We start from the raw sequence: 16,401 nt of genomic DNA, 5'->3' as shown, positions 1-16,401 counted from the left end.
GTATTCAATTTCAAAGTTATATAACTAGGAAGGAGACCTCCACTGAGCATGTAAAGGAAGGAACATGAAGAACAAACTGATCAGGACTTGCAAGTCAACGTCCACCTCTCACCTTCTAGTGGCATATCCTTATCTGTATGAGTACCAGCAAGGGAACAAAAGAATGAGATGCCAATTTAGGATTTAGTAACTAAGTTGTATTCTGTATTGGTTTACAACACAAAAGTATTATGAGGGTACAACATAACATCTGATTAATTATTAATCAGATATCATGTTGTCTAGGACACTGCTGTTTCATTCATGAACCAGAGCAAACAGTGAGGAATCAGCTATTGTGAAGTTGAACACAGACATCATCAATATACATCAAAAGAAAAAGGTGAAAATAGAAGACAAGTTAGCATACTGACAACTCATATGACAAAGAACTCTTAAAAAAAAATAAAAAATAAAAAAAAAAGGTGAGACTACACTGATGTCCAAAACCTAAGAACCAACACTATTTCTAAAGATTACAAGCACCAATTCAGACAAATCAGCTTGTGGCAATCTGTATAACTGACAATTTCGAGTAGAAATCAGCTTGTGGCAATCTGTATAACTGGCAATTTCGAGTAGAAAGCAGGTACACATTTAAATTTTTGAATTGCATGCAAAGGGATCACATGGGAGCATTCAACAGGATAAAAGACAAAAGGCTGCACTACACGAATTGTGTTTGAATGGAGCACCTTTCATGAAGAAATAAAGTTGCAAACTTGGATGTCTTGTAACATATGAAAGACATCATCCAGGCTCTGGGTGGCATTTAAAGCCAATGGAATGTGTTCCAGACGTTTACTAAGAGGTTAGCCTTGCTCTACCATGGAGCATGAAGACAGATTTTTTGGTTATAACAGCAAAACGTAATCAATGGACCATTGAAATTCGGTGGACATCTCAGCAAACTGTGGCAAGATACCTGTGACAAATAGGGCTATTATTTGAAGGGCGGTAGTCTGTGCTTCTTTTCTTCAGAGCTCATTATAGAGCACATTTTCAGTGGTTCCAATGGACTAATGTACTCTTTACAGATGAGAGTTGTTTTAACATTTTCTCGGATTCTAGACAACATTTGATATGACACGAAAGTGGTACTGCTTACCATTGTGAGAATGCTCTTGAAAAGGATAAATATGGCAATGCTGGGATTGTGATACGGGGAGGCATTATGTTTAATGGATGCACCAAGTTTCAAGTGCTGAAAAAAAGGGAATGACTAGCGAACAATATTGCAACGAAGTTCTTCAACATCATTTTTATGGATGACAATGCCATGCCACATCATACACGAGCAGTGGCGATACTTCTGGAGACCAAGGATATTAATCACATTGAGTAGCTAGATCTCAGATCATATTTTATGATAATGTTATAAAATATGAGCAAATTATTCAGACATGACCTTCCTTTAATAAACCTCTGCTGTTCCTTGCAAAGTATATCTTGTTTGTCAACCCATTTCTGTATGAAAGTTTTCACCAACTTCTTCAAAATCTTTACAATCACTTCAGTAATACTGAAAGTTTGGCAGAAACACTGGTCTTTTGCACCACCATTGTGCTAGTTGGATAAAGGGGATGGATATACTATGATACACTTGGACTTTGCTAAGGCATTTGATAGGAAACCACATGAAAGGCTGTTGCATAAACTAGAAAATATGGGATTGGAACATAAACTATTGGCTTGGATAAGTGGGTGGCTGACAGACAAGCACCAGAAAGTGGTATATGGGAGTGTGAATCTGCCAAATTTAAGGTGACCAGTTATGTTAATAATGTTTGACAGGGTCCGATTCAATTGTTTGCTGATGATGCAAAGATAGGCAAGTAATCAGAGATGCTACTGAGGTACAGCATTTACAGAGTGATATGAATCGGCTGGAAGTGTGGGCAAATGATAATGACTATCAACTCATTGTTATTAAGTGTAAAGTTATGCACTTTGGCATGATACAATATCCAACAGTATATTATATTGGTGGGATTATGTTTGGAGTAAGTAAGTAACTGACAGGACTAGGGATTTGGAGTTAGTGGATGGAAAATTGAAGTTCAGAGGTCAAATAACAAAAACTGCAAATATCACCCAGAGGAAACCTGCAAAGTTGAAATGCACATTAACATGCAAAGATGTGGAAGTGACTTTGCCTCTTTACAAGGTCTTGACGTGAATGCACTTGGACTACCATGCATAGATTTGGTCTCCTAGATTCCAAAGGGATAAAGCAAAGAGTTACAAAGATGATATTGGAATTATGGAATGTAGATTATGAGGATAGATTGAGAATATGTGGACCGCAGACAATGGTATAGAAGAAACAGGCTATGATATGATAGAGGTCTATAAACTTTTGAGATGTCATTATGGGATTCGGTTGATTAAATTTTTTTATTACGAGTGAATGGAACTGTTGAAGTAGTGAGTACATCTAGTGTGACTTTTAAGAGAAGGTATGACAGCTGGTGTGGGTTTGTATGGCCTGCCTCTCTTGATGAGTCCTTGACTCCCTGGAGATCTAATAATAACCAGTAGAGTGAGAAACAAATTCCAGATTCACACAAAAATGTTTGGAAAATCTGGAGAAAAAGTAACATGTTCATGCTCAATCCTGGACAAGCTACATTTGTGTCATAGTTTATTTCGAAAGAATCTTGCATTTAGAGATAACAGAACATTCCAGCTCAAGGTAATTTTGATGTTACTCAATAAATGGCCAGAGATCTATCATTCTGATATGGTACAGTACAGTACAGTACAATAAACCACAAGTGATTTGATAAGACACCAGGGACAGTTAATTTGAAAAGTACATCTTTTACGAAAACTTAGAAATGAACATATTTTATGAACACTAAGTGGCTAAAGCACTTTTTGCAAAGCCTTTGGAAATGTCTTCAGCATAAGGAATGGTTATATGTTTAATTTTATCTTGACAGGCACCCTTCGCTGATGTTCATAAAGTGTCTTGCAGTTCTGCATAAAAGCAGGTTCTGGGAGATTTCTCCTGCTAGCAAAAGTGCAAATATTTTCCTCCAGAAAGATGAAGGCAGGGAAGTGCATCATTTTAACCGAATTATTTTCCTAACAGATGTGTCCACATGCCCACGAAATTCGAACATGTTAAAAGTTGCTTTGGAGGAGATTTTTTAAGTCATTTTTATATTGCTTGAGAAAACTCGAGCTTGGCGGTGCAGAGGTTAATAAAGAGTGTGTTGGAAAATTATTACTTAGGGATATATAATCCAGAAGCCCTATTCTAGAGACCAAATCTGAAACTTTTGCCAAACCAATTTAGACCTCCAATAAGCAGGATTGTTGTCTCATACAGGAAAATGAAATTCATATATATCACCTAAAAACATACAGTCTGTTGAATATGTTAACAACTTGGCCATCAAACCAACATATAAAAGTAACTAAACAATTAAACTACCATTCTAAGAGACCATGCATTTGAATTCCATATGGGCACAGATGACTGTAAATGTCTTTAGATGGGAGACAAATTTCAATGTCTGGCATAAGATCAAATAATATGAAGGCTTGAAAGATTTCCATGTTTTATCTCTAGAACAAATTTCCAGGTTATATAAAAATATATAAAAATAAAAAACCTTAGCTCACCCAAAGTTTGCAACCTTTTGTGGATGGGAGAGTCACATAAAAGTTTTGGGAAGATATAGAAAATAACTACTAGGAGGATGTCAAAAGACACTGGAAGCTACTGAAAAGCTTAGAAACAGAGGGCTGAGTACCAAAAGAAGAATTAGCAATAGTAGTGTGATGGCAGAAAATATTTAGGAATATTTGGTGATGTGATTGGCTAAATAGTCAGCATTTCCACTCTCCCATCAAGGCTTTGAATTTGAATTTCACCACGGGTGTGTGCAAATATCTTTAAGTGGTAAATGACTTTCATCATCCCCTACTTACTGGGGATCTGAAGTGGCCCCCAGTAAGTTCAATATTTGGTTTCCAGAGCAGAATTTCTGGGTTTTTTTTAACCTTCCGCCCATCAATGGTGCTAATACCATAGCTTAGTTTTTTTGTTGGTGGGATATTCATATAAAGTTCCAGTATCTGAGTGTTTTGCATGAAAAACCTCAAACTTTGTAACATGTAATTTATTTGTAGTTTTCTCCCTGCACACTGATAGATTCATTTTTCTTATAAATTCAGTCAGTATAGAAGATTGACAAATAGTATTTGGAATAGATCCAAGCTGAACTAGTTACATATGCACTCTTATTTTCTTTAATTAACTACATAACTATCCTTGATGTGTTTACATGTCAATAATTACAATGCAAAGTGCACATTAAATTTGTAATATCATTTGGATACTACTGAAGTAAAATTGATATGAGGCATTAATTGTTATATTTCATCCATGTGGTCGTTTGCATGGTTAAAGGCTTGGGTATTCAACACAAGCAAATGTCTAGAAGTGACCAAGTTTGAGAGAATATTCTTTGTATTTGGAAAAAAAAAAAAGTATTGCATGTTGCCTATAAGCAAGTAAAGAAGTTCTTTTGTGCTCTACTGTAAGTTGTATGATATGCAGCTCAGCATCATTACATACTGTGATTGCAGGACAGAATTTTGTGCGTAATGCTGATACGATGAGCTTGTTTCCCAACACAAAGTCAGTCAAGATATGCATTTCTCACTGATTTCTCAATGTTGGATATGATTGCATTAGAAAAGATTCCTTTACTGCAAATCTTAATTTCTTAAGATAAGCCATTATTGATCTTTAATTTTATTAATTGTTAATTACTGTTATGTCCCCTTCTGCTCATCCAACTGAGATGTGCATTTGAATCTCACTATAGCATGGATACTGATGAAAATCTTCAGGTGTTACTATTTGGAAAAAAAATAAATAAAGGATATTTGGTCCCAAGTTGGAGTCTCAGGTCTGGCATGCAGAAGCAGGATACTCAACCATTAGCTCAACCTGGAACTAAATATAATAGGTTTATAACCATGGGTGGGATGTCTAAAAAAACTAGTACAGTTGATCTTCACTATAGCAAAGACATAGGGACACAGAAATAGTTGGTTATAGTAAATTTTGGAACAGCACCTTACCTAAAATGTTTCAGTTGAAACTTTTTGGTAGTTTGTTATGATGACTGTTTAAATATATATTATAATACAATGTAATATCTGCTCTATAAGATGGTTGAAGATCCACTGTTCATAAACTATGGCATTAAGACTGCTGCCCTCTAAAGGCAGTAACATGCTAATGCATAGTAAACTTAGTGAGTGCTATAAAAAAAAAAAAAGTTTTAAAAGAATTTTTTCCTAAGATTTTGAAAATATTTTACTGTTTTATAACTGTAATGCAAGTATTTTAATATATTGTAAAAGAAAAAATGAAATGAACCTACCTGCTGTATAACTTTAACTAAGTCCTTCATTACAGAACGGCGCTGTTTGTTGGTGATGATAGCTGTTGCCAAATATCGTAAGATGTGGGGACAAATTGTCTGGATTGCATTTAAATATCTGTAATACAGAATGCACAGTAGTATTTTTAGTTATTCTTAATTTATCTACATAGTTGACTCTCACTACAGCACATACCATTACAACCAAATTTACTATTAAAAACTGTTACCACCTAAACAAACTTCATAATATACATGCTATTCTACACGAAATTCACTATAGCAAACTATTCTTGTGGTGCCTGAGTTTGATAGTGAGTCAAATGCATGTTAGTTTGGACTAAAGAAATCTTAGCTGAATCTAACAAATATAGTTCACTCTCACTATAGCAAACAATGTGAAAACAAACCAGAAAGTCCTGCCCAAAGTTTTGATAAGCACAATGTTGTTCTCAGGAAATTCACTGTAGCAAACTATCTACTATAACAAATTGAAGTAGACAGACACCATAGTGAACATCACTATAATGAAATAATGTATTATAATAAACCATGGAAGCATTGTTTGTTATAATGCATTGTAATTGCTTCCAATGCATAACATATGTTCCAATGCTATTTCAAGCTCACTATTACAAACAGTGAAAGCTGAAAGTTCACAAACTGAAATTGCTAGTAAATGTCAAAATCACAATACAAAGGAAATGAATGGAAAATGTAACAGAAGAAAACTGCATAAATAAAGTAAAAATTATGAGTAATAAAACAAAACATTGTTGGAAACAGAACAAAGAAAACAGCAGGAAATCTTACACTGTGGACAGAACAAAAAACTTCATAAAGAATGCATATAAATACGTGTATATTTAAAATTTTAGGTTAACCGCAAAGTCCTAAGGGGTGCTTAAGGGTCAAAGCTGTATAACTGAGAGGAGACCTCCACACAGCCTTTAAAAGGAATGCGGAGAACCGACCAGGGGTTCTGACCTATTATCCAATCCTCACCTTCTCGTGGTGCACCCTGTTGGATATCTACCTGGATACTGAACGAACAAGGATGGGCTGGCAATTTGGGATTTAGCCAACCAAATTGTATTCCTATTGGTTAAACCAAAATACAAAATGATGCTACAGCATGACAAAATTTCATGCCGGCTGGGGCATCGCCCAGTTAAACAAGGCCCCTGTTGTTTTTGCCAGGGAACCAGGGCGAACAGCGAAAAGTCAGCTACTGCAACAAATCTGAAAGCACACCCCAACTCAACATCACCAGAGTTAAAGATCGGTACTATCAACATAAGAAACCTGAATGGCAAAGAAATGGAGCTAGCTGAGGAATTAGATAAGTACCAGATCGACATAATAGGGGCGACTGAAACAAAAAAGACAAAAACTAGTGAGATCTTTCTGAGCAATAAATACAAAATGTTATATTCAGGAAATGACAATCAAGGAAAAGAAGGAGTAGCCATAGTATTCAACATAAAATATGAGGGTAATCTTCTTGAATGGCAGGCAGTCTCAAGTAGAGTGATGTGGGCAAATATCAGAATAGGGAATTGGACAATGAGACTTATTTGTGCCTATGGTCCCACAGAAGGTTCTACTAAGGTAGAAGTGGAGGTATTTTTTGATGCTTTAGAAAAAGCAATCGACACAATGAAAAAGGAAAAGTTGGTCCTTGTTGGGGATCTAAATAGCAGAATAGGAAATGATTGTTAGACATACAAAAATATTTTGGAAAAATTTGGAGAAAAGAGTAAAACTAATAATGGCAATTACCTGTTGGATTTCTGCTCAGGACATGGACTGGTTATTATTAACACCATGTTCCAACATAAAAATGTGGACAAATTCACATGGAGAGAAGAGGCAAGGAATAAGAAAAGTCTCATTGACTATGTTATTGTTGATAGTGATGTTTTCTCCCTGGTGGAGGACACCAGAGTGTACCGAGGATTTGAAATTGGAAGCGATCACTATTTAGTCTTGAGCAGGATAAAATTGAATTTCATATTGAAAAGAATAACATGTAAGAAAGCTTTAAAGCGAATAAAAGTTGAGCAGCTCTCAGATGTGGACTGTAGACTAAAATACAAAAGATTATTGAAGAAAAAATGAAAGAGTTTGAGAACAGGAACCAAACCATGGAGATTCAGTGGCAAACCTTGAAGAAAACTTTGATTGATTCAGCCAGAGAGGCATGTGGTGAGTTTGTCTGCAAGGATAGAAAAATCAGAACTCCCCGGTGGACACAGGTAGTTAAAGAGGCAGTGAAGGAAAAGAAGAAAGCATATCAAAAGTTCCTGGCAAATAAGTCAGCTTTTGCTCTTAGAGAATACAGAGACAAATGTAAGAAAGTGAAACACTGTGTAAAACTAGGTAAACAAAAGTCATGGGAGGAATTTGGCAAGAACATAGAAAGTAAATATCAAGAATGGTAAGATATTCTGGAGGTTGTTGAAGAAGCTTAGAAATGGAGAAAAGAGTGCTGTAAAAGGAGTTAGAGATGAATAAAGGTGACATGAAAACAGGAGAAAAAGATATCCTTGAAGTATGGAGTAATTGCTAAATGAAACAAACAGTGATAGCACAGTGGTAAAAAATACTCAACAGGCATACAGTCCAGAACACATATCCATACTTGAAGTAGAAAAAGCCATCAAAGGCTTGAAATGTGGAAAGGCAGCAGGAATAGATGATATTTGACCAGAAATGCTGAAGTATGGTGGTATAAAAGTTTTACAGTGGCTGCACTGCATAGTTCAGAGGGACGAATTCCTGATGATTGGAGTAGAGCTCTAATAGTACCCATATATAAAAAGGGAAATAAAACTGAATGTGCGAATTACAGAGGTATTTCTTACTGACTGTTCCTGGCAAGATTTATGGCAGTATACTTGAGAAACGGTTGAGAAGAATTGTGGAAGAAAAGCTTGGTGATGAACAAGCTGGATTCAGGCCAAATAGAGGCTGTCAGGATCAGATATTCACTTTACGACAAATAGTTGAAAAGTAATGGGAATATAACAAAGATCTGTATTTAAGTTTTGTAGATCTGGAAAAAGCATATGATAAGGTGCCAAGAGAGAAGCTATTCAATATGCTACAGTTATATGGTGTCAATGGGGCATTATATCAAGCAATACTTAGTCTTTATTTGAGTTGCAAGTCAGCAGTTAGAATTGAAGGAAGTACAGGAAGATGGTTTAATGTGAAATCTGGTGTCAGACAAGGATGTACATTATCTCCTCTGTTATTCATTATCTATATGGATCACATTATGAAGGAAAGTGGTATTAAACATGATATCAGAATTGGAGATGTCAACGTCTGCTCTTTGCTTTATGCGGACGATGTTATACTTCTAAATAAATCTGCTACAAGTTTGCAAGATTCCCTGACTAAACTGAATAACTGTTGTAATAGATATGGTATGAAGGTCAGCATTAAAAAGACAGAGACAATGAAAATAGGTAGAATTGTGGAAAATGTCAACTGTGTTGTGAATGGGGAACCTGTGGAACAAGTAAAACATTTCAGCTACTTAGGCACAATTTTTACTAAAGATGGTAAATTAAATATGGAAATAGAAAACAGAACCAACAAAGCTGGTATGGTGGGAAGTCAACTGAATAAATTCATATGGAATAAGAGAGAAATTAGTCGGAATACTAAATTAGCTGTATACAAGACAGTGTTCAAACCAGTTTTAACTTATGGATCTGAGAGCTGGGTCAGAAGTAAAACACTTGACCAAAGACTAGAGACCACAGATATGAGAGTCCTGAGAAAGATTAGAGGCATAAACAGATGGCATCAATGGCAATATCATATTAAAAATGAGGATATTAGGAAAGAACTTGACATTGTCAGCATCCAGGAATGCGTTAGCAGAGCTAATCTCAGATGGTATGGTCACTTAAATAGAATGGGAGAGGAAAGATTAGCAAAACAAGTGTTCTCTGCCAGGTTGGCAGGAAAACGACCCAGAGGAAGACCAAGATATAGGTGGATTGATACGGTACAATGTGCCTTAGACGATAGAAATATAAGATCTGATAATGATAATATTGGAGTCTTGACAAGTAACAGAATGATTTGGAGGAAAATTGTAGATAGGAAGTTAGTAATGATGTAAATATTTCATGTAGTACTATCATATCCTGTACATCCCTTGAGGATACATATCAGGAATTTGATGATGATGATTACAAAGTCCTAAAAATTTTGAAGTCACAAATTTAGAATTTTTTACCATACAGATAAAGATTTTTCCGAACACAAAATAGGCTGCCACTCAAACAAATTTTTATTACTTTTATTTAAATTTTAAATTAAATAAAAACAGTCAATATGCCAGCCGTACATTAATTTTCTCCTCTTCTTAAGGTGGAGTAATGCTGACTAATATTCATTACTTCTGTTCTTTTCCTGTTTGAAATCAGGTGACCAAATTCACTGACTACTGAAGTTTCCAGATAATTTTTTTATTTTAATGGTACAGACTGCTCATATTTAGTTTATTATGAAGATTTCAGGTTGTAAACTAATGTAACATTTTGAAATTTAAATGTTAATTCTAGATTTTTATAATTTTATGTTCTTCTAGTTCTTTCTTATATTCCTATTGTTGTTTGCATTTGTACTTTCTAATGTGGTCATTTTGTATGCTTTAGGTATGGTTCCTGCCAATCCTTTGTGTTTTGTTGTCAGTATACAATTTCTCACTATTCCCTTTGTTGTTTCCTATGATTTTCTCAGTCTACAATTTTGTGATTTCTTTTATTTTTCTTAATTTCTTTTGTGTTATTTTCCACAGCCTCTCATTTCTTGCCATTTATTTTATTCTATTTCTGCCGGTTTGTTTCTCTGTTCTTTTTTCACATAATTTTTGTTAATATGTTTTTCACAATTTCTTTTATCTTATTTCTGGTGATTTCCTTTGTTTTGTAGCCTGTGATTTTCTTTATATTTTTTAGGATTTCTTTTGTGGTATTTCCCCATGATTTCTTTTATTTTGCATGATTTTTATTGTTTTATTTCTAGTGGTTTTCTTTGTTACATTTAAAAAAAAATGATTTTGTTCATATTATTTCCCCAAATTCTTTCTTGCTATTTCTTTTGGTCTATTTCTGGCAATTTTGGTCAGTTTTCTACAATTTTCTTTGTTTCATTTTTTGCAGTTTATTTGCTTTTATTTCCCATGATTTCTTTTGCTCTAATTCTGGTGATTATCTTTGTTCCATCTTCAGCGATTTCTTTTATGTTATTCTGTTGTTTTGAGCAAGATGGGGATTTGTATAACTATGCAATGCCCCAGTCAGCATGAAATCTCATCATGTTTCTGGTTTAAGCCAACAGCAAGGTTCCAAATTCCCAACCCATCATCATTTATTTGATGCCCAGTGGATAACTACTAAAGAGATCCATCATGTGAAGGTGAGAATCGATCAAAAGGTCAAACTCCAGTTGGTTCTCAGCATTCCTTGAAGGCAAAATGGAGATCTCCTCCCAGTTATATACCTTTGATTCTTAAGCATCCCAGTTAAATTTTTTTTAAATTTTCATTTGTATTTTTTATTATATTTTTATATAGGTTGGAAACCCTGCTAGAGACCAAACCTGTAAAATCTTCAAGCCACTTTAGTCCTCCAATAAATGGGGTGGTGATCTCACACTGGACAAAAATTCATATCCCAAAGCCTGGTAAGTGGACAGTGGATATGTTAATCATTGGGCAAAGAGGTCAGCAAAATTATCAATTAGATTTGAGCTGATATAAAGCAACACATACACACCACAGAAAGAGAGAGAGATTTTGGAAACAATTCAAGTGGTGGAGCAGTACTTACTCCTCATTAGCCTTGGCAGCTTTTGGTGAAGCACTTTTACAACGTGTGTTTATCCGAAGTCTTTTAAATTTTCCTAAGGGAGTAACAGTAACATTTTTCTTTTAAAGCAGTCTTTTGGAAATCAACAAGCAGCGAGCTGCTCCTGACCTTTCAGAATCATCACAGTTAAGTGAATTTGCACAACATTAAAGACAAAAGGCAATATTTCTAATCTTAACTAGTATGTATTTGGATGTACTTGCATGTGCTCTATTTTCACACTGAGCCATCTGAGTTTCATAAAGGAAAGGGATATCCAACATACTTTTACTAAAAACTGAATAATTTTGAAACTGGCTGAAAGAATCAAACGCATAAATCTTTCTTCTGCAATCCTTGCATGTGGATGACTAATATGTGGGCACCAAGTGTAATTATGTAACTACAGGTACACCACCGATTTTCCAGAAATCACCCTTCGGTCCAGACGAAATCACAAGAGTGCACTTGAAATTCTCACAACCGACTATTTCAGCATGCCATATGGCTTTGTGCATGGCACACATTTGCTTAATTATTTACATCTGCAGTTGGTGGCAATCCCTTGATTTTAAGTGATTTGTAACTTATTTTCTTACATTTAAAGTGAGATCCCCCCCCCCTATAAAATGGACTGAGGATCTGGATAGATCCTCAGTCCATTTTATAGTTTTTTAGTATTATACCCAGTCATGGTATTCGAATATTGAGACAAATTTCTTAATCATAGTGAGGGTTTCTAAGCAAGGTCCAGTTCACAATGATGGAAGTAATATTAAGCTCAAGTCCATATCACTACAAGAAAAGGTAGAAATGTTGAATTAACTCAACCATCATGTTTCAGAACAGAAACTGTGTTATATGCATGATACTAGTTTCTTTAACTATTTTTGAAATAAAGAAGCAAAAGGGACAAACTTCTGAAATTCTTTGTAGATAGCAATTCCAAGATGCAAATGAGTGTTAGAAAAACTATGAAAAATGGCAAGAGTACTCGAGCATGATGAAATGGTTATGACAGCACTGAAATGATGCGGTGGACTTGAATGGATATTAAATGCATGTTAAAGGAAGAGGCAATTTATTCCATAAAGAACTTAATTAAAACATGTATGACTATAATGAACAATGGCTTTAAAGGGTTAAGAGCATTATGGAATTTCTATAATACAATGTGTGGTGAATAACAATCGCCCACAAATATGTGGACGAATTTGCTTGTTCTGGATAGATCCTCAGTCCAGAACAAGTGTGTAATGCTGATGAAACTGCATTATACTGACAATGCACTGTAAAGAACATTAACAGCAGAAGACAAAGAAGGGCCAACAGGATTCAATCAAATGGAGCAAGCAAGCACAGATGCAAGGTGCTCTATAATTGACAATGAAAATAAAAACTGGATTATTACCCAGATTATGCAAGAAAGGATTTGAAAAGTTTTGTGTGATTGTAGCCCGAGCAAGAGGCACATCTGTGGGCCCAGAACTTTCCAAAGTTCTTATTCTAGACAACTGTTCATCTCCCCCTCTCCCGGAACTGAACTTTAACTCCAGCATAAAAAATGTTTAAACAGTGCATTAACCACCAAACTGTATATCCCTTATCCAACCCCAAGAAATAATACTAATGAAACCTTTCTAAATGAGATAAATGCTGAGAAGCCTGAAACATTTATTAAAGAATTTAATATGAAAGAAGTGCTTTGGTTTGTTGCTAATGGTTGGGAGAAGGTACTAGCAATGGCCATAATGAATGCTTCAATGGCCTTATGAAGACAAGCCAGGCAATGGTTTTATAGGATTTATTATATCAAAGAAAAAAGGAGTTGTCCATGATTTGCTTTAGCATGCAAAAAGTATTACACAGGTAATAAGTTTTGTACTACTGTGCAAATAATGAGGGGTTATTTGCACAGTATTATGATGATAGTCATGAAGAGATGTAGAGGAAAACTTATTATTGAAAGTCAGTTGAGTTGGCTAGCAAATTCAAAGGGCTGGAGTTAAAGCATGTTTGTAACAACAAATCTAATGAGTTTTCATTTGATGTATGAAAATTTACACAGGGAGAGAGATCAAAGCACATTCAAGTAACTTTGCTTGGATTTGAAATGTTAAAAAAGATCACATAACCAAGAAGGCTCAGAGCAGTGGGCTTACAACTGATAATTCTGTGGCTTCAACTTCAAATACCTTGGATGTCTCCCAATGCAACATCACAGATCCATGATGAATCAGCTACGAAACAGACAGTAATCCACACAGCTCTCAACTTTCCAACTTTGTGATTAGCTCTACAATACCAGTAAAATTCTAATCTGGCAATGGAACTAAGTATAGTAATTAATAAACCAGTTCTAATGTATGAATTATATTAAATCATTTAATTCACTTAATAATCGTGTTTCTTGTTACACTAACAAACTTGTACTGTTTCTTCAATTCACACGAAAATACAAGGAAATAACAAATAATATTTATTTATTCCAAGATAAATATTATTCACTTATTTCCTGTATTTTTGTGCGAACCAAAGTAACCTTATGGCACAAGTATCTCTTAAAGAATAAACTTGTACTGAATCATTTATACTAATGCATTTGATTTAATCACTTAGCACACATTTAATTTAATGGTTAAGTTTCTAGCAGTTTATGAAGCTTTAAAGACAGAGAGAAGTATAATTAGGGAGTCAGAGTGTACTGATGAATTATTGTCATCTCCCTTGACATAGCAAAATGGTTAATCCAACAAGGCTCTGGAACCAAGGGTGCAAAAAATCAGTGATGTTCCTGTATATAATTATATTCTTCAATGAACCAAACCTTAGTTTTTCTAATCAGAGTCAAAATACTTCCTTTAAATACAAACATATTACTATTTCTTTAAATTTCCCTTTTACTAACTGGGTTAAATCTTGGGAAACTATTCCAAAAGTTAATTCATTACCTTTGTTAAAATAAGTTTATAACAAACAAATTTCAGGCAAGGTTTTTTCAACAAAAGGTGTGGACATTCCTATTCTGTTTTTTTTTTTTTTTGAATGAAATAACAGAATACAGATTAAACTCATGAAGAACATTCCTGGCATGATCATTCTTGTGACTATGGAGGCACAATGCAAAATTTAGAGAAACACGCTATTGCTTATCTATTGTAAAAAAAAAAAATTATTTGCTCTTCTACTACATTGTTAAAGATACCAAGCAATTTTATAGGCTAGGTTTTTTTTAATCCTTTTTCCCAAGTAAGCAAACAGACAAGTAAGTCAAGTTTGTGGCTGCACGTAGAGCAACACTAGGCAACTCGTGGTAAAGGTGGAGCAAGCTTTGATCACTTTCCTTAGAATTTTCCCCTAATGCAAAACACATTTCCTTGCGGAAATGTATGATGCTATGCATTAAGATAATGGTCACTACCCATACCGGTTTCGACCTTTATTGAGGGTCTCGTCAGTGGGAGCCAGACCTAAAAAATGCCAAGGGTGAAGTCAGAGCTTATAAATATTTTTGTTTACTTGGGAAAAAGGATTAAAAAACTTAGCTTATAAAATTGCTTAGTATCTTTAATATAATATATACCCAAGGTAAAAAAAAAAACTTTTTAAATATTACTCTCATCCTGAGATTTTTATTTAATGAGGTCAAAGCACCTTATGGCAACTTGTTTAGGTAAAATATTTATAAGCTCTGTATTACTTCACCCTCGGCATTTTTTTAGGTCTGGTTCCCATTGACGAGACCTCAATAAAGGTCGAAACTGGTATGGGTAGTGACCATTATCTTAATGCATAGCATCATACATTTCCGCAAGGAAATGTGCTTTGCATTAGAAGAAAATTCTAAGGAAAGTGATCAGATCTTGCTCCACCTTTACCACGAGTTGCACTATGTGCAGCCGCAAACTTGACTTACTTGGGAAAAAGGATTAAAAAACCTAGCTTATAAAATTGCTTGGTATCTTCAACATAATATATACCCAAGATAAAAAACTTTCTACATTTTCTACTACTGCTTATCTATTATAATAAAATTAAGTAAAAAAAAACCAGTTAAATAAATATAAAAAAAAGCATAATTACTGCTGCTGTTGTTGGTATAAAAACATATCAATGATCAGGTCTCGTCCCTTGGGATGATTGAAAAACACAAAGAGACTCCAGTGTATTAACCACGTTCTCTGTTGTAGAGACTGAAGATGAGTTCCAGAATTCTGTAAATCAAAAACAAACTTATTGGACAAATCATTAAAATCTTTTAGTATAATATTTCCTAGAGCTTTTGTAGCTCAATCAGTATAGACAAAGCTCTTTGGTTTGAAAGACCTAGATTTGAATCCCATCCCAGATGTGAAGAACCTTTATGAGGGCATTTGAAGGCGAGTTAGTCTCATACAGAGATGGAGGATTTTTCATCACACAAAACAGGTCAACAAGCCAGAGGAACAAGTGCAATTTACAGTGATAGTAGACAATATCAAGAGGATTAACTGCCCTATTCATAAGAAACATTAGAAGCCATGTTACTTTGCCATGACAGGCCACTGTGCCTAACATTAATATAAAGGGAGATGGGATGGGATAGTATTTTGCAAATATTTTTTAATTGTACTATAAAAACGGGTATTAATTTATTTCCTATAAAAATCCTAATTTTTATATCCAGACCAGTCCTAATATCATTAATATACAAGTACAAAACAATGGCCAATACAGAACTTTGTAGTACATCGCTGGTCATCCTCCTTAGACTCAGTACCTCTATACATTACTAACGATACCTATCACTCAGAAACTCTCCATGTTATAAGCCAGTTTTACATACCAATCTATTCTGAGTTTATGCAATAACCTTCCAGTGTGAAATTCTATCATAATGCCTTAGCAAAATCCAAAAATGTATCATCTCCTATATCCAATCCTCTTAGCTAACTCTATAGTCAATGTATTATAAAGCATGAGCAAATGCTAAAGAAAGATGTACCTTCAAAAAGAGTATGTTGTCCTGTATACAGGATTAAAGTGCTATCTACATGTATCTGGATGTGTAATTAGTTATTTTAAACACTTTAATGACCAGT

General features: G+C 34.7%; 1 protein-coding gene across 1 annotated transcript in view; it reads right to left on the bottom strand.

Annotated features, from left to right (window-relative positions):
* The window catches only part of eIF3e (eukaryotic translation initiation factor 3 subunit e), a 119,629-nt gene that overhangs the window by 36,500 nt on the left and 66,728 nt on the right, over window positions 1–16,401 (bottom strand). Inside the window, exons 8-9 of the mRNA XM_090410758.1 lie at window positions 15,404–15,534; window positions 5,448–5,565 (exon numbers count right to left, since the gene is read on the bottom strand). Of these exons, the coding sequence (XP_090266884.1) occupies window positions 5,448–5,565; window positions 15,404–15,534 (249 nt within the window). The remainder of the gene's footprint in view (window positions 1–5,447; window positions 5,566–15,403; window positions 15,535–16,401) is intronic.

The sequence above is a fragment of the Typopeltis vanoorti genome, chromosome 20 (assembly GCF_054136105.1).
Source record: "Typopeltis vanoorti isolate ZY-2024b chromosome 20, IOZ_Tvanoo_1.0, whole genome shotgun sequence".
Lineage (NCBI taxonomy): Eukaryota > Metazoa > Arthropoda > Arachnida > Uropygi > Thelyphonidae > Typopeltis > Typopeltis vanoorti.
The sequence above is the reverse complement of the archived record's forward strand: the minus strand, read 5'-3'. Positions and strand labels throughout refer to the sequence as shown.